The 26,899-nt window shown below is 47.1% G+C and overlaps 1 protein-coding gene across 2 annotated transcripts; it reads left to right on the top strand.

Moving 5' to 3' along the window:
- The first annotated feature begins 1,953 nt into the window (after nucleotides 1-1,953).
- Nucleotides 1,954-26,096, top strand: Syt11 (synaptotagmin 11). Of its 2 annotated transcripts, none has more exons than XM_060377719.1 (4): nucleotides 1,954-2,263; nucleotides 11,080-11,906; nucleotides 22,107-22,227; nucleotides 22,998-26,096. In XM_060377719.1, the coding sequence occupies exons 1-4, from the start codon at nucleotides 2,230-2,232 to the stop codon at nucleotides 23,306-23,308; spliced, it is 1,293 nt and encodes a 430-aa protein (XP_060233702.1). In that variant the 5' UTR covers nucleotides 1,954-2,229; the 3' UTR covers nucleotides 23,309-26,096. The 2 variants fall into 2 exon arrangements, with proteins under 2 accessions (XP_060233702.1, XP_021493472.1); XM_021637797.2 differs by having other exon boundaries at nucleotides 1,956-2,263; nucleotides 22,107-22,230.
- Nucleotides 26,097-26,899: the final 803 nt, after the last annotated feature.

The following is a 26,899-nucleotide window of genomic DNA, read 5'->3' as shown; positions in this document are numbered from 1 at the left end:
GTAAAGAATTGTATGGGGGGGGGGCTGGAGAGATGGCTCAGAGGTTAAGAGCAATGGATGCTCTTCCAGAGATCCTGAGTTCAATTCCTAGCAACCACATGGTGGCTCACAACCATCTATAATAAGATCTGGTGTCTTCTGGTGTGGAGGTGTACATGCAGATAGAACAATATATACATAATAAATAAAACAATTTTTAAAAAAGAATTATGTTGGTATTTTGATGGGAATTGCATTTAATCTGTTAATTGCTGTTGGTAGGATGCCCATTTTCACTATGTTAATCCTACCAATCCATGATCATGGGAGATCTTTCCATCTTCTGATATCTTCTTCAATTTCTTTCTGCAGAGACTTGAAGTTTTTTTCAAACAGGTCTTCCACATGCTTGGTTAGAGTCACCCCAAGGTACTTTATGTTATTTGTGGCTCTTGTGGAGGGTGTTGCTTTCCTAATTGCTTTCTCGGCCCTTTTGTATTTTGTATATAGGAGGGCTACCGATTGGATTGTTTTGAGTTAATTTTGTATCCAGCAGAGGGCATGGAATATTTTTGAAAGAACAAGGCAATAGAAAGACCTGGAGAGGATGGGAACTCCTCCAAAAGGAGACCAACAGAGCCAAAAATAAATAAATAAATAAATAAATAAATGAAATTTTAAAAACTGAGCCCTGGGAGACCCTGCAGAGACTGATACCCCAACCAAGGACAATGCATGGAGAAGACCTAAAACCCCTGCTCAGATGTAGCCCATAGACTCAGTATCCAAGTGGGTTCCCTAGTAATGGGAACAGGAACTGTCTCTGACATGAACTCAGTGGCTGGCTCTTTTATCACCTCCCCCTGAGGGGACAGCAGCCTTACCAGGCCACAGAGGAAGACAACGCAGCCAGCCCTGATGAGACCTGATAGACTTAGGGTCAGATAGAAGGGAAGGAGGACCTCCCCTATCAGTGGACTAGCCATAGGCGTTGAGGAGGGAGGGAAGGTGGGATTGGGAGGCCACAGCTGGGATACAAATTGAATAAATTGTAATAAAACATATTACTAAAAAATGTTTAAAAAAATAATGGTTCACAAAGAAAAGAAAAAAAGTAACTTGGCATATTGGAAACTACAGTATGAATCACATTATCTTAGGGACCAATGGATATTTTTATCACTTTTTCCAGTTTTCATCTTCTGGCCTGTGGGATAGATGAGCTTACAAAAGTACCCAATTATCAAAAAAAAGGTATGTGGTATTCCATCCCAACTCCTAATATATTGACCCAGGGCCCAGTAAAGTGCCTGGACTGTGATGTTCAAAAATTCATTCATGTTTTTGTTTTTTTCTGGTGTTTTATACTCTTGAGTGCTGGGTTTAAAGGCATGCACCACCATTGCCCAGCAGATTTTAAGTCTTTATTATTGTTTTGCTTATTTGAGACAGGGTCTTGCTATATATATGTGCATATATATATATATATATATACAGGCTAGCCTGAAACTCATGATTGTCCTGCTTAAAGACAATCATCAAGTTTCATCTTTAATCAGTTTCTCAGGTTTAAGTTTCCATAAATGCCTTTACTGATTCAGGAATGCACTACTATAATAGCAATCGATACTGAAACAGTCTAGAATTTTGTTTTTCACAACTTCTGGAATCCAGAAGGTTCAGCTTCTATCTATATAAACCCAGGCACCTAGAACCACAGCTTCAGAAGGTGCTACAGCAATTATCTTCCTGCCCTTCTGTATCTGGAGACCTAGCCAAGGCTGTCCTCTACTCTCCTTGGTCACAGGAATGTGCGTCTGAGCTAGCACAACACCTACACTTCTTACTGAGCTTTGACATTCCAACCCCGAGCGCCCACAGCCTGTGAATGGGCGGAGCCTCATCGTCGGGAAAACTCGGCAGTGGGAGGGTTCTTCTCTCGAAAAGCTTCCGGAACCTTTCGGGCAGAGGCGGAGTCTTCTGCCGACGGCCATTCGGAAAGAGGCGGAGACTATCTCGCATCAGGACCAGTCTGACTGCACCTGCATCCTTAGCTCAGAGCATCCCTGGAGCATCTAAGAGGAAAGCGCAGCCAGCAACAAGGGATCAGACTGTCGTAGGGGCAGTCGGCCAGACACCTTGTCCTCCCCTGATCTGGAGGTCTACAGCCGCGCCCTCGGTACTGACAGGGATCCCCAAAGTTGCCTGACCTCTGCAAAAGTGTTTCTATCAACAGCCTCTGATTAGAACATGGCTGAAATCACAAACATACGCCCCAGCTTCGGTAAGTAGAACCTGATAAACTAATTTGGGGACAATTAGTGCCGATGCAAAGCTAAATAGCTGGGGAATGTGCGAGGAGTGAAGTCCAGATGGGATCCTTTAATTGCCAGCCCTGCCAGAATAGGGCTGAGGTCACGAGTGAGTGGGAAGCAGTGGCCAGCCCATGGATTTCAGCTGTGGGCTGCAGGCGCTGGCAAGGGCAGAGTGCCACCGAGGCTAGGCAAGTCCAGGATGCTAAAACCTTGACGGTAAACCCTTAATGGTGCACTGTCAGCAGGGCCGGAGGTGGGAAACGGCAAGCATGCGGAGGATGTGAATCCCTCCTTCTGGAGGAAGAGAAGTGGGGTAGACGAGCCCTCCCCCTAGGGGCACGCAGGGCGGTGCCCCTTCCTCCCCCTCCTACTTCTGAGGGCTGCAGGAGAGGCAAGTGGCAGGGGGGATGGGCGTCAAGATGGCAGCGTGGAGACTATGGGCTGTGTGGCTGGCAGCCAAGGGAGGCGGAGGCCTCCGGGGAAGGATGGGTGCGGGGGTGGGGAGAGGAAAGGAAGCCACTCCTTAAGCCGGTCAGAGGGTCGCTAGGGCTGGGGTGAAAGGCTAGCTCTACGAGCCTCATTCTGCACCGTAATGGTGTAGTCCTTCTCGGTGTTATCAAATGGCGCTTGGCGCCGCCGGGCGGAGGGATGACGTGATGTCTATTTCTGAGCCTCCTGGCAGTGCCTAGGCGCCCCTTCCGGGGCCTTTGTTCCCTGTTTCCCCGGTCTGGCTTTTCAAAAAGGGGGACTCACTCGCGCCGGTGCTGGAGGGGGCGGCAATCCTGGCTGGGGGGAGGGGCTACAGAGGCCCAGCCCGGGGGAGGCCGCTTTGTGTACCACAGAAAGCATTACGTCATCCCGGAGCGGCTAGTCCGAGACCTAGCCCTCTGGGCCCTGGGAGCACTTTTATACTCCCTGGGGCAAAAAGTGCAGTAGAAAATAGGTGGAAAAGAAGGCGGGAGAGGCTTGACCAAGTCGTTTCCTCTTGGGGAACTTCTCCATAACGATCCAGGAGAGCGAACTTCTCATGCTGTGCTTGACTACATAAGTAAAATAAAATTGACCTGTAATCAAGTGAGAGTTGCTGCAAGTCTAGAACCTTCATATTCCTTCAGAGAGTATATCCCTCAGGTAATCCAGGTGTGAGCATTTGGTTTCAAAATTTAGGGTGGAGACAAAAGCCAGCTAAAAAATGTCTTTTCTCACTCCCAAAAAAGAGGTATAAGGAACTGAACAGAACCCAATGTTCTGTATTCTCTCAACGTAATGAGACTTCAGATCAGAGAAAGCATCCGAACAATGGATCTTCACATGCCCTCAGTGCTTGTTCCCCTCTGACCCCAAGGCTGGATATTATTGTATTTCTTTGGCTCTGCCCTCTGTCTCTATCCTTTAAGTCCCGAGTTTTCCAAACTGAAATCCATCTTGTGATCACATGAGAAATGCAGGATTTCCTTCAAGTTCTTTTTCTTCTCACACCCTCTTTCCAGCAGAGAGCTTTCTCTAGTTGCAATTCCAGAGGCCTTTGAAAGATGAAACAGAAACCAACCTTGTGGTTTCTTTACTTCCTGAGTTCAGGGCCAGTTTAGGGCTACTTCCTGAGTCCAAACCCAGACTGAGCAAAGTAGAGACTGGTTGCTTAAAAACAAAGAAGCCAAGCATGGTGCCTCAAGGCATTTTTCTCCCAGCACTTGAGAGACTGAGGTAGAATTGTCATGAGTTCAAAGTAAGCCTAGGATATACGGTGAGTTCCAGTCAGGCTGGGCTAGAGAGTAAAACCTTGTCTTCAAAAAATAAAACAAAAGAAAAAGGTGATCCAGGCATGCTATCTCACACCGTAATTCTAGCACTGGGAAGGTGGAGGTTAGAGGATCCAGAATGCAAAGACCATGGCCAGGAGGATGGGTCAGTATATAGAACACTTGGGCTCAAACCTGACAGCCTGAGTTCTATGCTTACATGCCACACAAAGGTGGGAAGAAAGGCCTTGAGTTGTCTTCTACCTCTACACACACACACACACACACACACACACACACACGCATACACTCACACACCATATATACACATGCCATATGCACATATTGTAATATTTAAAACAAAGAATTCAAGGCCAGCTTTTGACTATATAGCCGGTTTGAGGCCAGCCTACATGAGACTATGTCTCAAAAAAAAAAAAATTCAAACAGTGACAACAAAAAATACTCAAGGAGGAAGGGGACTAAAGAGCTAGCTCAGCCATTAAGAGCACTTGTTGCTTTTGTAAAGGTCCCAACTTTAATTCCCAGAACCCACATAATGATAATAACTCCAGTCCAAAGAAATCCAATATCCCTTCTGATTTTCAAAGGCTCCAATCACACAAGTGGTGAACATGCAGACATGCAGACAAAACAATCATATACATATACATAAAATGATCAAATAAATATTAAATAACTACTATATTTCAAAGAAATTAAATAATCTTTTTTCTTAATTCTTGTCTGAACAGAGGCTAAAGGATTTGAAAATTCACATAGCTGTCTCCAGATCCTTAGACCCTTACAGATTGCCTCCTCCAAAGAGAACTGTGGCCACACTTTTTCACTTGTTACAAAGTATTTTAAAGCCTAGCACTTGACAGGCCAACATTCAGTTATCTATGACCTTGAAAAACAAAGGTAACCAGTCCGGATTGCTATAACTTACAACTACTTTATTGACTGAATCGTTCATTCATCTGGGGTCGGGCACACAACCTAAGGCTTCAGTCTATGCCTCCAAGCCTTTCACTTTTTTGAGAAAAGGTCTTGTTGTTGTACTTTTGGTTTTTGTTGTTGTTGTTGTTGTTTTGTTTGTTTTTGGTTTTGTTTTTTTGAGACAAATCCTCACTGTGTAGCTCCAGTTGGCCTGCAACTGACTCTGTAGACCAGACTGGCCTCCATCTGCCTCTGCAACAGAACCCTGAGCTTAAAGGCAAGCACCACCATACCTGGCTGTTTATTTTTTCTTTCTTTCTTCCTTTCTAGTTTTTGTTTTGTTTTGTTTTGTTTTGTTTGAGACAGTATCTCTCTATGGAATTATGGTTGTCCCTGTGCTTGCTATATTGACCAGACTGGCCTCAACTCACAGAGATCCTCCTTCCTCTGCCTCCTGCATGCTGGGATTAAAGGAATTCATCGGACTTCCATTTGTGATTTTTCTACTGTATACAGCATGCTAGCTGCCCCATGACCTTCTAGAGATTCCCATCTTCCCACGGGACTGCTAGAAATAAAGATTTGGGGCTGCAAACCTTTTACGTGGGTTCTCAGGGTTCAAGCTCACACTCTCATGCCTGCACGATAAGCACTTTTATTCACTGAGCCATCTCCCTAACCCAAAGTATCTATGTTGAGATAGGCTCTCATATAGCCAAGGATAGCCTAGAGCTGAACTGTACTTGAAGATGACCTTGATTTCCCAGTCCTCTAGTCCCTACTTCTGAGTGCTGCAATTACAAGCATGGATCACCTCACCCAGTTATATGCAATGCTGGAGATCAAACTCTGGTCTTCCAGCATTGTAGGTTACATCAGCAGCCCCACAACTACTTAAATCACTCACTTCAAGCCGGGCAGTAGTGGTGGATGCCTTGAATCCCAATACTAGGGAGGCAGCAGCAGGTGGATCTCTGTAAGTTCGAGGCCAGCCTGGTCTACAGAATGAGTTCCAGGAATAGCCAGGGCAACACAGTAAAAATGTGTCTTGAAAAAAACAATAAATAAATAAATACTTCAGTCATCATGATTAGTTGTGTTAATAATGGTCTTTATCAGTGGGCTTAGTAGCACATGCCTTTAATCCCAGCACTTGGGAGGCAAAGGCAGATGAATTTGAGGCCAGCCTGGTCTACAAAGTCCAGGACAGCCAGGGCTACACAGAGAAATCCTGTCTCAAAAAAGAAAAGCCTTTCTCCTTACCTATATTACTTTACAGTGAAAAAAAAAAAAATTTTTTTTTCATTTCTTATTGGTTCCCAACTTTCATTGAGGAATGAAATGTTAACTTAGAAAGAATTTCTAAAGAGGCAGAAGCAAGCAGATCCTTCTAAGTTTAGGGTCAGTTTAGTCTACATGGCAACTTCAAAGTGAGAAGCTACAGATACACATGCAGGCAAATGTGTATCTTTGGTGTACACCAATGCACATCAATAAAAATAAGTCATTAAAAATTTTTAAGAAAATTTCAAGAATACATGGTTCAATTTCTATTGGGAAAAATAAATTTTATTATTTATTTGGGGTTTTGTTGGTGTTTGCAATAAGATCTCACCATGGAACCTCAGGCTGGCTTTTTGCATTTTTTTGTTGTTGTTGTTGTTGTTGTTTATTTTTAGATTTTATTTCTTTGCCTTGGTTAGGGTATACCATGCTTTAAATGATTGATAGGAGAGGCAGGGAAATCTCTGTGGGTTCAAGGCCAACCTGGTCTTCACAGTGAGTTCCAGGACAGCCAGAGCTATGTAATGAGACACTGCCTAGAGAAGAAAAATTATTCATTTTTATTTTGTGTATATGGATGTTTGGCCTGCAAGTATGTCTGTGTACCAGGTACATGCCCATAGAGAACAGAAAGGGCCACCAGATCTCCTGGAACTGCAGTTAACCTGGGTCCTCTGCTAGAATGCCCACTTCTCCCAGCTGCTGAACCATCTCTCCAGCCCCCAGGCTAGGCTTTAACTTGTAGTTATCCTCCTGCTTCAGCTTTTGCATGTTAGATTACAATTGTGTGCTAGTGTCCCTGGTTTGCCTTTTTTGTTTGTTTTTGTTCTTTTTCAAGACAGGGTTTCTCTGTGTAGCCTTGGCTATCCTGGACTCCCTTTTGTAGATCAAGCTGGCCTCAAACGCACAGAGATCTGCCTGTCTCTGCCTCCCTGAGAGCTGGGATTACAGGCATATGCCACCGAGCCCGGCTGGCTTGACTCTTAATCAAGTCCAAAGTGTTTTCCTACAGCCCATGTACATCGATGCTGGTCTGTTGTACAAAGTAATATCAAATGAAACCCTCTTCCGTGAAATCGCCTAAAGTGATTATGAATAAGTTAAAGAACATTATTACCCCTGCCTACCCTCAGCTCCAGTTTCTTTAACTTTTCCTTCTCTGTGCAGCCCTGGCTGTCCTGGAGTTTGCTCTGTAGACCAGGCTAACCTCAAACTCACAGGTCTGACTGTCTCCGCCTCCCGAGTGCTGAGATTCAAGGCGAGCACCACCACCGCCCAGTTTGCTTTTTCATTGTTAAGTTTCTAAATCTTATTTATTTGTGTGTGCATAGCCTTAAGTGGGAAGTCGAAGACGTCCTACCACGTACCTTCAACAGTCTCAGCAGAGAGCACCTGCACCCTGTTTTTGTATTTTGTATTTTTTTTCAATTTTCCCAGTTATGAATAATGCAGAGTTTGGATTCTGGTGGCAGGCAGGTCAGAAGTTAAGTCTTGTCAATGGCATTTGCCAATCTGTAGCTCTAGGAACGTTTCTAAATTTTTAGGCTCCCATAAACCCTGGGCACCACTGGTCCTATTCAATTATTCAGGGAGTCCTTTGAGTCATACTAAGAAGTCTCTATCATAATGCTTACGGGGCTAATAAATACACACTAAAATATCTAAGCTGGGACAGAAACATTTCATTATTGTCAGTGCTGTGCAGAACGTTCTTTGTTACGACCAGTGCAGATCTATGAGAGGTAGACTTTGTTGCGTTTACAGTCTAAGCCACAATTAACCAATGTTGGCCCAAACTTGTGGTCACCTAACGTACCAAGCCATTTTTGCCCAAACTTATCACATAAGAATAAGTCTCCAGATGACTTTATATTTATCTGGGATGTCTGTAATCCGACTGTCTTGATACCCTCTTTTTCTAAACTATAGAAAATTATTGAAATGAACAAAGTGGACCATGTCTCAGTTTTATTCTTGGTAAAAGGTTTGTTTGGGCGCATGGTTTCAGAGAACAGTCTCTTGTCCACTGGCCCATGTCCATGGCCCATGTTGTCAGCATAATAGAATATAAACTGGACTGTAACTATACACTTCAAGGGAGCTGGGAAACTGAGGCAGAGATCGAGGACAGCTCTGCCCTCACTAAATTTATCTAGTGAAGAAAAGCAGACAAATGCACACAGGCCATGGTAATAAGCAGAATGGGAAAACAAAGAAGGTGATGAGTTTGTTTACCTGGGCAAGAGATGCTTCTCTCATGAAGTGAGGCTGGGTCCAGGCCCCAAGTAACTGAGACAGTGAGCCATGTGGATGCCTGGTAAAGGCGTGAGGGTATTCAAGAAGAGTCGGGAGCGTGCTAGAATTGTATTTATTTCCTGAATTCTTCCTGACTTCCCATTCTTCCCCTAAAATGTGAGGTGAAAACTGTATACGTCAGGTATTAAAACCAATTTGGCCGCAATGAACTTAATAAGGCATATCCAACTCCTAGGGGAAATAAGACTAATGGAAGCAAGGAAAGGTCACTGTCTGTCTCTTTGGTTATTTGCCCATCTAACAGACAGTACATTTACATACCCACTTCGTGTTTTAAACATTGACTTACAACAAACATGATGGTCTATCCTCACAAGGGCTACATTCGAGAGAAACAACGAATGGTAAGATTAGAAAACCCAGCAGGCATGGTGTTTAGATCCACACAGAGGAAGGTAGGGCCAGTAGAACTTGGGCTATAACGTAATTACTTACCTAGAGACAGGATCTCTGGTAGCCCCGGTTGGCCTTGAGCATGCTACCTAGCTAAGGTACCTTGATACTTGGACTTTTCATCCTCCAGCCACACTTCCCTGGGGGTAGGACTGCAGGCAGATACTACCATACCTGGTTTTCTGTGGTGCCGAATTTAAACCCAGAGCTTTGTGCATGCTGGAGAAGCGCTGTGCCAATTACATTTTTTTTTTTTTTTCTGAGACAGGGTTTCACTGTGTAGTCCTGGCTGTTCTAGAACCTGCCCTGTAGAGACATCTGCCGCTACCTCTGAGTGCTGGGATTAAAGGCAGCGTGTACCACCACCACTCCAGCTAAGGTTCTGCTTTTAAAAGGAGCATTGGGTGCTAGGAACATAGCCCAGCAGTAGGCTGCCCGGCCTGCTGGCTGCTCTGAGTTGGCTACATAGCACTGAACTCAAATAATCAATAAAGTACTCAAAAGGGGTTTTGGAAGTAAAATATATTTGAGCTGGGCCTGTGTCAAATTCCTTTAGTCCCAGCACCCAGGAGTCAGAAGCAGCCAGATTTATGTGAATGCAAGAGCAGCCTGGTCCACAAATGGAATTCCAGGACAGCCAGGACTACACAGTAAGACCCTATCTTAAGGGGAAAAAAAAAGAAAGGAAAAAAAAAAAGGAGAATGGTGCTAGTAAAATAATGTGACTCCTAGCATTTAACAGACACTTATATTTTAAGTACCTAGGACCTGATATTTTGTAACAAATTTAAAGATATACATTCTGCCAGAGCTCTCTCCCCCAACACACCCCAAGACAGGGTTTCTCTGTGTAGCCTTGGCTGTCCTGGACTCACTTTGTAGACCAGGCTGACCTCGAACTCACAGAGATCCGCCTGCCTCTGCCTCCTGAGTGCGCTACCACGCCCAGCTAGCCTTCTTTTTCTTTTCTATTTTGACATTTATTTACTCATCTTGTTGGCGGGGACACACATGCTCTGACCCACAGGTCAGAGATCTCGCAGGTGGAGTCAGTTCTCTTCCACCGTGTGATTTCTGGAGATGAATCCCTGCCATTGGGCCTCTGGTGGCAAGCACCTTTACCCACTGAGCTATTCCACTAGCCCTTTTTGCTCAAGGTGGGGTTTCAGGGTACTCTAAACTGACCTGAAGCTTGCTAGATGAGACCTTAGAGTCAGGCTATCTCTGGCTTGCTGTAACAGCCTGCTGGCCTCAGCCTCCCGAGTGTTAGCAAGTGTGGGGCACTCAGCGCAGCTCGGTGCTTTGGTACTTTGTTAACTTTGTACTCACTCTGACCATTCGATCACTCTCCGAAGACCAGCTAAATCAACCCCATACCCTTTCTGCATACCACTGCCAATTAGCTAGCAAGTGCTGGGTGTATTGGGATGCCTTCCTGAAACCAAACACGGAGCTCAAGCCATGTGTAATTGTTGAGGTGATCAGATTCTTACCCCAAAAGAATCAAGCTAACAGTCAAATCTGAGGTGCTGTAAAGGTTTTAAAAATGAAGAATCAGGGAGTGTCAAGAGGGCTCAGTACTGGAGAGTACTGGCTGTTCTTCCAGAGGACTCAGGTTCAATTCCCAGTATCCACATGGAGGCTCATCTGTAACTCCAGTTCTAAGTTATCCAATACCTTCTGCCCTCCGTGGCCATCTGGCTCTCCCAGGCTGCACAGACTTACATGCAGACAAAACACCTATACACCTACAATCATGCTAAATATTAAAAATTCATCAGATGAGTCGCTATATAGTTGTGTAAAGTTAGCCAGGCCTTAAATCCTAGCACTTAGGACCTCTCTGAGTTCGAGGCCAGCCTGGTCTATATGGCAAGTTGCAGGACAGCCAGGGTTACATAGTGAACCAACAGGAGCTACCCAAGTGTGTTCTGTGGTTTTAGCGGGGATGCAAGGGTGTGGTTCACCTTCTGGGCAGCGAGCTGAAAAGCTCCAAAGCCCATATGGGCACCCACTGTGGAGGCTAGACAGGATTACTTCTGCCCAGGAGAGGTGCTCTCCAGACAGGAACAGAAGCCCTATTCTGATATAACTCTGGTCTCTGCCTTCAGATGTGTCCCCGGTGGCGGCAGGCCTCATCGGGGCCTCTGTGCTGGTGGTGTGTGTTTCCGTGACTGTCTTTGTGTGGACATGCTGCCACCAGCAGGCGGAGAAGAAGCACAAGACCCCGCCGTACAAGTTTATCCACATGCTGAAAGGCATCAGCATTTACCCAGAGACCCTCAGCAACAGGAAGAAAATCATCAAAGTTCGGAGAGACAAAGATGGCTCTCGGAGGGAAAGTGGACGAGGGAACCTGTTAGTAAATGCTGCAGAGTCGGGCCTGCTGAGCCACGACAAGGATCCCAGAGGGCCTACCCCTGCATCTTGTATAGACCAGTTACCCATCAAAAGAGACTATGGGGAGGAACTGAGGAGCCCCATGGCAAGCCTGACCCCTGGTGAGAGCAAAGCCACCTCCCCCTCATCACCAGAGGAAGATGTGATGCTCGGGTCCCTTACCTTCTCAGTGGACTACAACTTTCCCAAAAAAGCTCTGGTGGTGACAATCCAAGAAGCCCATGGGCTGCCAGTGATGGATGACCAGACCCAGGGCTCAGACCCCTACATCAAAATGACTATCCTTCCTGACAAGCGGCATCGAGTAAAGACCCGCGTGCTGCGCAAGACCCTGGACCCTGTGTTTGATGAGACCTTCACCTTCTACGGCATCCCGTATAGCCAGCTACAGGACCTGGTGCTACATTTCCTCGTGCTCAGCTTTGATCGCTTCTCTCGGGATGACGTCATTGGGGAGGTCATGGTGCCACTGGCTGGAGTGGACCCCAGCACTGGCAAGGTTCAGCTGACCAGGGACATCATCAAGAGGAACATCCAGGTGAGGAGGAAGGGTGTGCTGGGGAGGGATGGCGAGATGGGACATACCGGATCTCGGTGGAGAGAGGAGGGTCATGCGGCAAAGGCAGGTGACAGGGAGTTACTGAGTGCTTGGCTCTCAAAGATGAACTGTGGTCAAACTAAAACAGAAGGTCTGCCAGTTGTGTTCCTCTAAGAAGCAAATTCGGGCGGCTGGAGAAATAGCTCAGGGGTTAAGTTCAATTCCCAGCAATCGCCTGCTGGCTTCCAACCATCTATAGTGAGATCTGGTGCCCTCTTCTAGTGTACAGACAGAACATTGTATACATAATGAATAAATCTTCTTTTAAAGAAGCGAATTCAGATTTCACCTAGAGGCTGATACCCTGATGCTGCATCCAGCTTGCATGGGACAGGCTGGCCCACCAGCCCTAGACTGTGCGCCGTTTATAGGACAGGGGGATTAATCCAGTACTCCAGAGCCTGTGATCCTCCTCGAGGAGGCATGCGTCCCACTGCTGAAAACTAAAAAAATTATCCCTAGCTTCCTTCCCTAGGTAGGGGTAAATACGATCATGAATGTTTTGTGTGTGTGTTTGGGTTTTTGTTTATTTGTTTGTTTTCTTGAGATTGGGTCTCTCTGTATAGCCCTGACTGTCCTGGAACTCATTAACAGGCTGGCCTCAACCTCACAGAGATCTGCCTGCCTCTGCCTCCAAAGTGCTGGCATTAAAGGTGTGCACCGCCATGCCCAAATTTTTTATTTTATTTTATTTTATTTTGTTTTATTTTATTTTATTTTGTTTTATTTTATTTTATTTTATTTTATTTTATTTTATTTTATTTTACTATTTGGTTTTTCAAGACAGGGTTTCTCTGTGTAGCCCTGGCTGTCATGGAATTCACTCATTAACAGGCTGGCCTTGAACTCAGAGATCTACCTGCCTCTGCCTCAAGTGCTGGGATTAATGGTGTGCACCACCACAAGCCCCAAGATTTTTAAGACAGGATCTCACATGGACCAGACCTACCTGGAACTTAAGCTTGATGTATGGCCAAGGATGACTTTCAGCTCCTGATTTTCCTGCCTCTACTTCCTAGAGTTCCCTAGTTGCCAAGTCTGACTATGTGTGTTTTCTTTCTCTTCTCTTTTGTTTTGTACATGTCTTTTTATTCCATTTATTATTTGTAAGTGTATGGGGGCATGTGTGTCACAGCGAGTGTATGGAGATCAGAGAACAACTGGCAAGAGTTGATTCTCTCCTTCCCCTCAAGTCAGGCTTAGCCATCTCAGTGGTCACTGAGCATTTCTTTGAAAAAATTTTGTATTTGTTTATTTATGTATGTGGTGTGTGTGTGTGTGTGTGTGTGTGTGTGTGTGTGTGTGTGTGTGTGCAAGAGCACACTCTTGCATGTGCCTGAGGAGGCCAGAGGGTGTTGGATTCTAGAGTTCTAGGCAGTTGTAAGCTGCCTAAATGTGAGTGCTTGGAATGGAACTCAGGTCCTCTGCAAGAACAGCATGAGGTCTTATCCGCTGACCCTCTCCTCAGCCCTTGTGTCTGTCTTTCTATAAGCATGTTGTAAATGCAGCCTCATGCAGCTTTACCGCAGAGACCTTGCCTTTCTTTACTCCCCTGCCTTGTTTTCATCAGGAGGATAAGGACCTCCACCCTGCCCTTCCTCCCTCTTTCCCCACTCAGTGGCATTGCTCTGGGGAATTAACTTCAGCAGTACAGCCCTCCCGGTGGCTCGTTCCCATCCTCCAGTCAGGGAGCAGGGCAGTGCTGCTAGAACACACCGATGCTCTGAAATTGACCCCTCAGCTCATGTTTCCCAGCTGCGTGACAGCGGGCACCTGACTCCTTTCCATCCCCTCAGCTTCCCTCAGCTGATGATGAACCAGACAGCACGATGGGTGCATTATTATCCTTAAGGAGTTTTCACCTTACTGGAGGAAAATGCCATCTTTGGCACTGTTGGTGTGCATCCTCAGAGTCTGGATGGATCTGAGAGACAGGCTTAAACACTGGGCACGTTATTAATCCAGAGAGCGCATGTCTAGCATGTAAGAGGTCCCCTATTCACACCCCGGTGCATAGGAGGAAAAAGATGGAAGGGCTTTGTGTTTGAGTTTTGAGTTTTGACCAAGAACCTGATGGAACTGAAGATGACTGGTGACTCCTGTTGCCCTCCCCTAACTCCCCAGCGCTGGGATTCAGGTGTGCACCGCCACACACAGCTTCTGCAGTGCTGGGGTTCCAAGGCTCTGCGCATGCTAGCAAGCCTTCTCCAAACTGAGCTCCAGCATTTGTTTTTATTGTTTTGTTTCATGACATGGAGTCTTACTATGTAGCTGATGATGGCCTGGAGCTTACTATGTAGACTGGGCTGACCTAGAACTTACCATGTAGTCCAGGCTGCCTTTGAATTTACAGTGATCATCTTTTTTTTGCTGACTAAGTACTTTTAGAACTTGACTTCATGGTCTCTGTAATCCCAGCTCTTGGTAGGTGAAGTCAAGAAGATTAGGAGTTCAAGGTTATCCTCAGCTATAGGAAGCTGAATGTCAACATAGGCCATAAGAAACCCTGTTTTAGAAACACACACACACATACACACACACACACACGGCTATGGATGTGGCTCAGTTGGTAGAGTGCTTGCCTATTAGGCACAGAACCTTAGGTTGGATCCCTGGTACCATATAAAATGAAACATGGAGATACATATCTATAATCTATGAGATAGAAGCAGGAGGTTCAGGGGTTCAAAGTCAGGCTTCCCTACACGCTGAGTAACAGCTTGAAATACATGATATCCTGGCTCAAAAAGGAAGGGAAAAAAAAAAAAAAAGGAAGTATCAGGAAGGGAGAGTGAAGAAGACAAAAGGAAAATGGTTCCCTTTTCTGTCTTCTCACCAGCTGAAGAAGACAAAAGGAAAATGGTTCCCTTTTCTGTCTTCTCACCAGCTGTTTTCCTCAGAGCTATGCTCACGGGTTCTGGTTTCCTGACTCCCGCTCCCAGGGTGGTAGTGCCCATCTCCACTCTTGGCCTTGTCCCGGGAAGAGGATCTTTCCAACACCACTCACCAATCTCCCAGTCCACCAATGTGCTCACCGTCCTGGGAGGGAGGATGGCTCTGTGCCGAGCTGCAGCTGGGAAGAGACTGGCAAAAAAAGGAACTGATTCAGCCTGGAGACAAAACAGCTTCAAATTCAGGGTACTGAGCAGAGAGCACAGACAATGGCTTTTGCTAAGCTGCCAGGAGTTCTTGGGGAGAGCCAAGTTTCTTCCTACTTTATTAACTCCTTTCGTGAGGGTGAAGCCAGGGATAGGATCCTGAGCAATACATCACAGTAAGAGAGGCCCAGCCAGGAGAGCAGAGCTTCCCAGACTCCCACACTCCCTGGGAGTCTGTCTGACCTCATCCACATCCAGCTTGCCCTCACTCATCCTTGAGATCCCCAGCAGAACAGCCCCAAATGCTGCCTTCAGATCCTCCTGGGACAAAGCGTGTGTCCCTGATGGGCTTCAGCCAGACTGCTCTAGCTCTTTCACTTTCCAGTTCCTCTTGAAACGGTATCATTTTTTTCCTGAGGGGCCTCGTGTGCTGGGATCTACCTTTGGGGCTGAGACACACTGAGCTATATCCGCAGCCCAGTACATCCTCTTACAGTTCGTAACCACATCTTCCTTCAGAGAACGGTTCCTGGGTGGGAGGGCCGAAATGTGGCTTGGTTGGATACAGTGCTTGCCCAACACGCACAAAGCCACACTAGGGTGTGATGGCGCATGTGTCTATGCAGTTCTGGAGTGGAACCTAGGTAAATGCCCTTCTACCTGAGCTATAGACAGGGTCTCACTGTGTAGCTCCAGCTGGCCTAAGCGATGTAGACCAGTCTAGCTTTGAACTCATAGAGATCCATCTGCCTCTGTGTGCCACTCAGATTAAAAGTATGTACCGCGATGCCTGGACTATGGAATTGATTTCTTTAACTTATTTTTATTGTATGTGTATGTATGTTTTGCCTGCATGTATGTTTGTGCACTTCTTGTGTGCGTCATACCTACAGAGGCCAGAAAAAGACATTGGATCCCCTAGACCTGGCATTACAGACAGTTCTGAGCTGCAATGTGGGTACTGGGTTTCAAACCCAGGTTGTCCAGAAGAGCAGTCAAGTGCTCTTAAATGCTGAGCTCTCTCCTAAGTGAACTTACAGCAAACAGGAGACAAAGCAGGAAGTCATGCAGAGAGCTGGGGGAAGGTGGCTGACAGCGTGGGTAACAGAGTCAGGAGGTGGCCTGACTCCTCATTGCTTACCTGGGGCAGCGTCATGGGAACAAGAGGATTCTTAAAATCCCAGATTTACATGGGAGCCCCCAGATCATCCAGTCTAGCTATTTGGGGCTGAAAGGAGAAAGAAAAAGTATGTCAGTACTCCAGAAACACAAAGAGAGCTGTTTTCTGTGGAGAGGCAGGGAAGTGGAATGTTCAGGGTTTGTTTCTTGCATTTCCTTGTGGTAGTGGCTGGAAAATGATTCTGAAGGAGGAGCTTAGCTAGTTCCACGGGCCTGTTCCCACCAGGGTCTCTTTCATCTGAAGGTATCCTTTAGGAGCCCCCGTCCTAGCGCACTGTGCCACAGCAGAGGCTCTGTTGGTCACGGCTAAAACCTTTTCTCTATGGCTTTCTGCTTGCTTACTCCACAATAGGGTCTTTGCCTGACTAGGCCCAGAGACTGGGAGACTGGGAAGCAGCCTAACTCCCAGCCCTCAGTGGCTCAAAAGAGCCATTGATAGGGCTGCTTGAATTGAGAACTGGATAGAAAGAAAAGGGAGGGGGCCCACGGGAGCAACAGGAATCTGGCCTCCCTCCAGAGTGGAATGGCAGTAAGGCAGTGTTGTGGCTGCAGGCTTGGGTAGCACTGTGGCAGCTCGGTGGGGGGGGGGGGGCATGCTGCCCAAGGCAAAGAGCCAGAGGTGAAAGAGGAGGCCAGGAGAAGGGTGACTGACTGAGGAGTGATTTAGGGAGGAAACGAGAAGTTTTTAATAAGGACGTGTCATTTTAGACATGTCTGCATGTCTGTGTGAACTGCACATGTGCCTGATGCTCTGGGAGGCCAGCGAAAGAACTCATTCCCTGCAGCTAGAGCTACAGGGGTTGTGGGCCCATATGGGGTTCCTGGGAACCAAACCCAGGCCCTCTACAAGAACAACGAGCATTCTTTTCTCCTGAGCTGTCTCTCCAGCCCAGTTTCTGGAGCTTTGAGATAGGCTCTTATGTAACATGAGATGACCTTGAACTGTTTACACTATGGCTTGCTAAACAGTGGGACCAGGTATGAGCTTTGTTCAGCTCCTGTTTAGGCATGTCTGTTGGTGAGACTTCATGCATGCAGCTTCTCTGACATTTCTAGGGGACAGAACCGCACAGGTGACCTACTGGTCCTCTGGTTCTTACCATCTTTTCTGCCCCTTCTTCCAAAATGATCCCTGAATCTTAGATAGAGGAGGTGTGTTGCCCATTTATCACTTGGGACTGGAATCCACAGCTCTGCACTTTGATCAGTTAGAATTTTTTAAAGATTTATTTATTTATTATTTATGCAGTGTTCTGCCTGCATTTGCAGACAAGAAGAGGACACCAGATCTCATTGTGGATGGTTGTGAGCCACCACGTGGCAGCTGGGAATTGAACTCAGGACCTCTGGAAGAGCAGCCAGTGCTCTTAATCTCTGAGGCATCTCTCCAGCCCCAGTTATAATTTTTTGTGGTGGTCTCTGTCTGTTGATAGAGACATTTCCCTGATGTGGCATGAGGACGACACTGACCACTAGGCCCTGGAGACCGAGAGCCTTTGAGCTTGAAACCTGTATTCTCCTGTCTCTTCTTCTCAAGTGCTGGGATTACAGGTGTACTCTGCCATGCTGTTTTACATAGTGCCGGGGATCAGACACAGAGCTTCGTGAATGCTAAGGCTGTACTCTACCAAACGAGCCCCACGCTCGGCCTTGGCGTGTGCTTGTTAAATCCCACTCTCGTGCTATCTCCACAGTTCAAGCCTCCCAAAAAGTTTTATTTTGCTTTGTTTTCTTTGATTTTTGTTGTTGTGAGACAGAGTCTGTCTCTACATAGCTTTGGCTGTCCTGGAACTCACAGAGATCCTCCTGCCTCTGCCTCCCGAGTGCTGGGATTGTGCTTAGCCCTCTGAGGGTAATGTGTTTTTTTATTTTTTATTTTTATTAATTACAGTTTATTCACTTTGTATCCTAGCTGTAGCCCCCTCCCCCAGCCCCTCCCAATCCCACTCTCCCTCCCTTTTCCCCTTGCCCTTGAGGGTGATGTTTTTATGTACCTGTGTGTGAATTTCCAAGGAGGCCAAAGAGGGCATCAGGTCCCCTGGAGCTGAGTCACGGGTGCTCTTGAGCCACCTGACCTGGGTCCTGGGAACCGAACTCAGGCCCTCTGCAAGAGTGGTGCATCTACTCAAGTGCCGAACTTTCTCTTCAGCCCACTATCTGAGAATGATAGTGTGCAGCTGATGCTGTACTTTATCCCAAGTACAGGGATCACAGGGAGGTGACACCATATCCACCTGCAGTTAGTGGGTGTGTGGCTGGTTGGTTTTGAGACAGGATCTCGCTGAGTAGACCAGGCTGACTTCACACTCCAGTCTTCCTGCTTTAACTTCCCAAGCGCTGAAATGACAGGTACGCGCTACCACTCACAAGCAAACGTTCCTTTCGAATCTGTCAGCACAGGGGTGAAGATTCAGATTTTCTCTGAACTAACCACAGTCTAGTGAACCATGAACTATGGCTCCTGTGACCGAGAACTCTGCTTTCGTTTAGGAGTTCTTTATTTTTAATTTATGTGTGTGAACATCCGCCTGCGTTTCTGCACCGCACCATGCAGTGCCCTCAGAGATCAGAAGAAGCTGCTAACATCTGTGCGCTGTCATGGGGGCACTGAGAGTGGAACCTAGGTCCTCTGCTGAAGCAGCCAGTGCTCACAGCCTCCGAGCCAGGACTCCGGCCCCTTCTTTAATGCTTCTAAATTAAAAAATACAGCAGGCGCAGCAAGCGGTGTCCTTCAAGATGCTTTGTTGAAATGTTTCTCTGTCAGCCTCCAAACCGCCTCACCATCAGTCTCTGGCCTCTCTAAAGTGCCACTCCCTACACACCACCACTGCATGCCATGCTTTCTCTTTCTGGGCTCTCATGTTTAGATCCTCAGAGCCCTAGACCACACCCGGCTCCATGCCCCAGGAGGCCGGCCGTTACCAGCTGTCAAAGACCACACCACGCCCCACAATTATCAGCTGTGGACAAACTAAAATCCCACACTTGGGAGTAAAACAAAAACATATTTACATAACATAACTGGGTTTTTAAAGAAACCAAAACTTCCATTATGAGAAGCACACACACAGGCAGGGAGAACTGGTGAGCAGGTCTCCTTGTGAAATTGACAAGCAGGCTCCAGGACCGACATGGACTTGCCAAAGGTCATGTAGTGAAGCAGAGTGAAGATTTACACCCATCTCCTGTTTCCCACCACACAGTTCCAAAACACTTTGTGTGTGTGTGTGTGTGTGTGTGTGTGTGCGTGCGTGCGTTCACATGTATGGGGTGCTCACACATGTGGAGGCCCAGGATCAAGGCTCAGTGTCTTCCTTTGTTGGTCTCCACATGCTCTCCCAAGACAGGGCCTCTCACTGACCCTGGAGCTCACCACCCAGACTTTGTCAGATGGTGGCTAGCGCTTGCTCGGGTATCCTGGTCTCACGTTCCCTGTGCTGCGGTGAGGGCAGGTGGCCCACGCACCTTGTTTATGAACGGCTTCTGCAGATCCCAGCCTGGTCCCCACCTGGGCAACAAGCGCGTCACGTCATCCCCACCACCCTTTTTGGTGTTTTGAAATGGGTCTTATGTCTCTCGGGATGGCTTGGAACTCCTTACGCAGCCTAGACTAGCCCACAGATCAAAATCCTCCTGCCTCCACTTCCCAAGTGCTGAGAATGAGGTGAACATCAGGCCCTAGGTCACCTGTTGTTCTGTTTCCCTGAGGAGAAATCTAGGGCTCCCACAGGCCTCGCACGAGCACCGCCGCTACACTACAGTCCAGCTGTAGTTTTCAATGAAAATGTAGGTCTTCTTGAGACAGTCTCACCGTCCTTCCTGCTGCACGGACCAGGCTGGCCTCAGACTCACAAAGAACCACCAGCATCTGCCTTCTGAGTACTGAGACTAAAGGTGTGCTTCCACACACCCAAGTCGAGGAAAACATTTTGATATGAGGTCTATGTAGCTCAGGGCTTGAACTGACTATGTAGCGGAAGCTGACCTTGAACTCCTAAGCCTCCTGACTTCCCTTCAAGCACTGCGATTACAGGTGTGCGTCTCTGTGCCCAGTTCAGGTCTGTGTGTGGAGGACAGAGGCTCACATGAATATCCCTAGCCCTGCTACAACTTTTTTGTTTGTTTGTTTGTTTTGTTTTCAAGACAGGGTTTCTCTGTGTAGCCCTGACTTTCCTGGTCTCACGTTGTAGACCAGGTTGGCCTTGCACTTGCACTCACAGAGTTTACATTTATTTCTTAATTTTGTTTGGGCAGTGCACACATGCAAGTCAGAAGACAACCTGCAGGGCTCAGTTTTCTCACTCTGTAGTTTCTAGGGTTTGAATTTGATGTGGGTAGCTATACTCACTGAGCAGTCCTACCACCCACCCTTTGGTGTTTTTTTTTTTTTTTTTTTTTTTGGTTGGTTGGTTGGTTTTTCGACACAGGGTTTCTCTGTATAGCCTTGGCTGTCCTGGACTCAATTTGTACTATAGGTGTATGCCACCACACCTGGCTTGTTTGTTTTTGTTTTTAGATAGAGTGTCTCTATATAGCCCTGGCTGTCCTGGAAGTCGTTATGTAGACCAGGCTGGCCACTGAGATTCCCCCACCTCTGCCTCCCCAGTGCTGTAAGGGTGTACACCATCACACCTGGCCTTTCCTTATGTTTTGAAATAGGATCTCACTGAATGCGGAACTGGGGATTCAGAATTCAGCTAGGCAGGCCAGCCACTGAGCTCCAGAAATCTGCCTGTCTGTACTCCCCAGCACTGGGATTACTGGCACGTACTGGCAGGATGGTGTTTTGGGTTCTCCTTTTATTTTTCACAAACGTGCTACGGACTCTGTACTCGAGTCCTCATTCTTTCTAAGCAAACACTTTACTAAGCGGCCATCTGCCTGGTCCCCAGTTTGTGTCTTTGGGTGTGTCTCTGTGAGTGTTATACCTTGTGTGTGCAAGTGCGCTTGAAGTTCAGTGGTGGAGCTGGGTGTGGAGGTGGTGGTGAGCGTCCTTTGGAAGGACAGCAAGTGTCCTTACCACCGAGTCGTCTCTCCAGCACCACCTGTCTTTAATCGGAAGAACCAGATGAGAGGCCACTACATGCTGGGCAAGCTGCTGCTTACAAAATTTGGTTTACTCAGTCTTCCTAGTAATCCTGTGAGACAAGATCATTGAACAGGTCATTATTGATGAGGTATCCTTAGATATAAGATGGTCTGTTTCTTAGAGATAGACTCCAAGACTTAGGGCTTTTATTTTACAAGTGGAGGAGCACAAGTAAAGGAATGTTTACTAACTTGTGACAAAACATTGAAAAGAAATAGCCTGAACCAAACGCACACCTGTTAACAAAGGGCTATGGAGCTGGAGGCAGGAGGATCAGTAGATACAAGCCCTCCTCTATCTACTGAATTTGAGGCCAGACCCCCTTGTGGCAGGCAGAGAAAAGAAATGAGAGTGAATGAGTGAGTGTGTGTGTGTCCATCGTAGGGTAGTTCAGTAGTTTTGTTTGTTTGTTTGAGACAGGATCTCATTATACAGTTCCGGCTGTCCAGGCTGGCCTCCAACTCATGTGTCTGCCCTGGAGTCCTGAGACTGACTGCTCAGTTAGTGCTGGAGTACTAGTCTAGTATGGAGGGGAGGCTAAATTCAATTCCTAGAACCACCAAAAGGAAGGAAGGACACAGGAGTCAGCATTTAAACCAGCCGGTGTGGCTTTCAGAGCTTGGGCTCCTTCATGGCGCTTCTGTACCTGGCCTAGACATACCCCCTGCCCTTGCCCCTGAGCACACCCCCCGGCAGGCTCTCCTCCTTCTCTTCTGCACATGTCTGCGTGGTCTGCTCGCCTGCCAGGCTTCTCATCTCGTCTTTCCCTTACAGAAGTGCATTAGCAGAGGGGAACTCCAGGTCTCTCTGTCGTACCAGCCTGTGGCACAGAGAATGACAGTGGTGGTCCTCAAAGCCAGACACTTGCCGAAGATGGACATCACCGGCCTCTCAGGTAGCAGCTATTTACTTCAACCCATTTCTCTGCGTGAACCAATCCCACTCCCACCCCAACTGTGGCCCTGATGGACTCCATCATGTCCAAACCCTGCCTTCTTTCACAGTCCGCCTACCCTTCTAGTTTTGCTCTCCATGACTAGGCCAGTACATTTCCCCAGCCATGGTGGTGCCTGGGGTGAGCCAACAAGGGAATTCTAAATCCCATGTGTGCAGGAGCCATTCCCTTTTGTAAGACTTGTAAAAAAGATTGCAGGTACAGGGACTGATGGTCCCTATGAACTTGATAATGCTTCTGGATTTCTTTAGACCTGTTCCCTGTTTTCCTCCATACCTGCCTGGTCTCCTCCTTACCCCTCCCCAGTCTAGGCATCAAGACTCACGTGTGGTCTGTGTGTATTTATGGTGCAATCACTGAAGACCTAATGGTCAGCAAAGATGAAAACAAGGGTCACTTCCATTTATGCCAGTAGTCCTCAGCCTCCCTAAGGAAGTAACCCTTTCTGTTCAACTGTATTGAACAGTTCCTCATGTTGTGGTGATCCCCAACCATAAAATTATTTTCATTGCTACTTCATAACTGTGATTTTGCTACTGTACGAATTATGATGTAATTTTCTGATATGTAGGATATTTGATATGCCACCCCCAAAGGGGTCAGTACCCACAGGTTGGGTACCACTGTTCAGACTCTAAGGGCAGAACCGCCACATACAGCAGAGGACTGTGTCATAGGCCTGTCTCTCCTCTTCTCTTTGGGGGCCCCAGATCCGTATGTCAAGGTGAACGTCTACTACGGCAGAAAGCGCATCGCCAAGAAGAAAACCCATGTAAAGAAGTGCACTTTGAACCCTGTCTTCAACGAGTCCTTCATCTACGACATCCCCACTGACCTCCTGCCTGACATCAGCATTGAGTTCCTCGTCATTGACTTCGATCGCACTACTAAAAATGAGGTGGTGGGGAGGCTGATCCTGGGGGCACATAGTGTCACAGCCAGTGGTGCGGAACACTGGAGAGAGGTCTGTGAGAGTCCCCGAAAGCCAATAGCCAAGTGGCACAGTCTGAGCGAGTACTAACCCTGGGGCCAGGTGGGGAGGAGCACGGCGGGGAGAGGTGACAGAGAAGCTGACTCAAAACCTCATTTTAGTCATAGAAGAAAATTTCTTACAGAACAAACCATATGAAGAACATCACACTTCACACAGCTGCAGATTGGTTCTTAGCGTGAGTATTGTTTTCTTCTTTGCAAGGCACTAGACGATCTTTTGTTTTTTAAAATGAGGGGGGAGAGAAGGAAAGACCCCAAGTCTATATATAACAATGTAACCTTATACTTGCATGTCTAATACAAACAAGAGATTAGCCTAACCAATATCAAGTTGCAGATTTTAATCCATGAAAATTGTGTTTTGTGCCGAATTGTATTTGCTGATCCCCTGAAATTGGCCTCTTTTTATCAGGCTTCTCTGGGTTATTCCAGCTCCCCATCACTGCTGGAGAAAAGTCTGCTCTTGTAAAGCCCTGTGTCCCCATCATCCCATCCCTTCTTATGTCACCTCTCACATCTCTGCTCTTTGGCCGAGTTCCAAATCCAGAGGTCTGTAGTAAGCAAAGAAACAAGTGGGGTTTCCAGGAGAACGAGTAATTGAGAGTGGGGTGTATGCTGTTAAACACCTGCTCTAAAGAGGTGGCAGGGAGCCAGTGACTAGCAATAGCCGCAGTGAGCATGTGAGATGTGGAGCTGGACCTAGAACTCACTGCCTTCTCTGGAGACTTCAGCTAGAGGGAAGTGCTGATGAACGCTGCCAGCACATCCTGGATAGCACTTGCAGGTCAGGGAACAAGGGGAGGAAATAAGATGTCCTCATGATTTCTTCATCGGCAGTCAGCATGCCTAGGAGGTTTGTAAGGTTACACTGGCTTTTACTTTTCCAGAAATGCTGTCTCAGCAGCTCTGGCACCTCCTCATTGTCAACAAAAGTTGCTTTCTGTTTCATAAGGAAATGGACCTCAGAAATGACTTTCTCCCTGAGGTTTGCAGTAATGTCTCCTAAGAAAACTGAGTGGGGCTGAGTAGTAAGAGAATATGAATGCCTTCAGAGCCCACTCTCCTCAGTGGGAGTGCATGGCTGGTGAACGAGAGTCCCACAGGGTGAAGGGTGGGAAACCAAAGTTCCATCATCTTTCCGCCACTGGGCAGGACAGTGCGGAGCTTGAGTGTGTGCTGGAGTTCAGATCCAGATCTCCGTGTGGAGACGTCCAGAGAAACATGAGACTTCAGGAAGGAGAGGCGAGCTTGGACGGGCAGTGCCTAATTTTGACAGCCTGCAGAGGACCTCAGTCAAATAAGCTTGATCCAGGACCTGAAAGATTAGCTCTAACTGCAGTGTCCACTTCCCTGCGACACCATCACTTTCTAGCGAGCTTCTGCGAAGGGTGGACAGCTGGATTTCCATGGAGAGGGTGGAGACCCGCCTTTGGTGTTCCCCTAGTGCTTGCAGATCTGAGTCCACTCTGCCTCCATCCCCAACCTTTCATTTGTCTTTCCTTTTGTTTGCCTGTTTTGTTTTTGTTTTCTTCTGATTCTCGACAATGCAAAGCAGTCCTGTAGGCAGGAAACCCCACTCTGCTTTTGCTGTTGTCAACCTTCATACTCCATAATCTGACTCACTGTCTCAACATCAGCTGGGATCACACCACTAGTCTCCGTCCTTTAACCCATGGAGTGTAAATATTGTATCATATGTAGAAGAAAATACTTTTTGTTTTCTAAAAAGGCATTTTGACATAGTTTAATGAAAACCTGGCAGGAGCATTCTAAGCCCCATTAGGGAAAGAAATCGAAATGGTTCCTCTTCATCGCCTTAATGTGTGAAGATCAGAAGTCACTGAGCAGCTTCGTTTCCTTGGCAGAAACCGTGCGAAGTGACAGGTGGAATCTGGGCTCTGTCCCGCTGTGTGTGCCTCTGTAGCTCCCCCTGAAGGTCTGGGAAACAGCCTCACCTGCACTCCTTCCTCCCTATCTTCCTGCAGCTCAATCCCCGGCATCCCCTGGGTCTGTGGAGCAGCAAGAGGTGGTGAGGAGCTGGTACTTCCACAGGCTTGGGGCTGCCTCAGTGTCTTTGCCAGAAAAAGGCTAAGGGGTGGGCAGTACAGGGTCTCTCCCTCCTACCTCAGGCCTGACCCATCATGCCCTGGACTCTGGTATCCTCAAGCTTCTTAGCTGACTGCGGCTTTCACACCTGTTCTTCACAGAGCTCACTGATGTGGGTGGAGGCAGAGTGCCTCCTCCTGTCCGTGGAAAGACAAGAGATTCACATCCCAGCCTTTGCACAAGGCCCTTGTGGTTGGGACTAGGTTAGGGAAAGGTCACTCTTGATTTCTCAACAGCAAGTCTGTCTATGTAGATTTTTGCCTCTTTGGGGACTGTGAGAGCTATTCACACTATCAAAGGTTCCCTTGGGAGTTCTTCCTCCTTTCGGTTCTCAGCACAGCCACGGTGTACGTGTTTATGGACATTGCTGTGCTGGAGAGCAGATATAACTGCTGTGTGGGACCAGGGTGACCTGCTAGGAGAGGGATATGGAAGACTTTCTGTTCCTACTGGTCATGACAGTGACATCACCCTCACCATGATCCCTCTCCAAAGTGGTCATCTTTCTTTACCTGTGTCTTCTCTTGTAAAAATAAAATTCAAAAATAAAAGTGTCAAATTAAAAAGAAAAAAAAGACAAAGCTAACATGAACTGTGTGAAATTGCATAATGCTGTGACGCTAACCTGCAATATGTAACGCTATCTTGTATGTTGAACTTGTTAATGCGCCACACACGTGCAGAATAAAGACTGACTCACGTTAAATAGGCACAGTGGCCGCAGCCTGCTTTCCTCACTGCGTGACTGTGACTGTTGACAGAACTCAGACACACACACAAAGAATGGTCTAGGACCGTCCCTTTGTCTGAGAAACTGTTACGCAACTCTGAGTTACATGCCTGTGAAATAGGTGTGATCTGTAAAGCAAGGGGAGAGGGCAGGATTTTTTTTCTTTTTCTTTTTTTAAGATTTATTGGTGTGTAGGAGTGTTTGTCAGCCTGTGTGTATGTGAGCTGTACGTGTGCAGTGCCCACAGGGGTCAGAAGAGGAGCAATGTCAATTCCCCCAAGAACTGGAGTTACAGATGGTTGTAAACTGCCATGTGGGTGCTGGGAACCAAACCTGGGTCCTCTGCAAGAGCACCAAGCACCTTATTCTGAGCCACTCTCCAACCGAGATGGTAAGTTTTTCTACTGATAATTAGTCTGCTCCTTTAACTGAAGATATTTATTCCAAAATGAAACACTACTCTGCTGGCTTACTGAGCCTCACCATATAGCTTAGCTAAGCCTGGCCACCATTCTGAGGTATTTTCAGAGAAGTGTAACTGCTGGCTCATGGGGCTTTCTCATTCTTTCAGCTCCTCTTTTCCTCACATGGCTGCTCACAAAGGACATAGTCACCCCTCCTCCCAGCTGCATACTTTGCAGTTTTCTTGACCTGAAACTCTTAATAAAACTGTCCCCCATCTTCAAACAAAGCAAAGAAAAATGTTCCTGGGCAGTTCTGTCCCTTTTTTGGCAGTGCCGGGGAACCACTTACTCACGTTACTAAATGCTAGTTGGTCTCTGG

Source organism: Meriones unguiculatus, chromosome 2 (assembly GCF_030254825.1).
Source record: "Meriones unguiculatus strain TT.TT164.6M chromosome 2, Bangor_MerUng_6.1, whole genome shotgun sequence".
NCBI classification, from domain to species: Eukaryota; Metazoa; Chordata; class Mammalia; order Rodentia; family Muridae; genus Meriones; species Meriones unguiculatus.
Note: the sequence above shows the minus strand (reverse complement) of the source record. Positions and strands in the feature narration are given on the sequence as shown.

Bases quoted from the DNA above. Each gene is read 5' to 3' on its own strand.
- Syt11 (XM_021637797.2), top strand. From the start codon at position 2,230: ATGGCTGAAATCACAAACATACGCCCCAGCTTCG. The intron at 2,264-11,079 runs GTAAGTAGAACC...CTCTGCCTTCAG, and splicing joins AAACATACGCCCCAGCTTCG to ATGTGTCCCCGGTGGCGGCA. The intron at 22,231-22,997 runs GCAGCTATTTAC...TGGGGGCCCCAG, and splicing joins CATCACCGGCCTCTCAGGTA to ATCCGTATGTCAAGGTGAAC.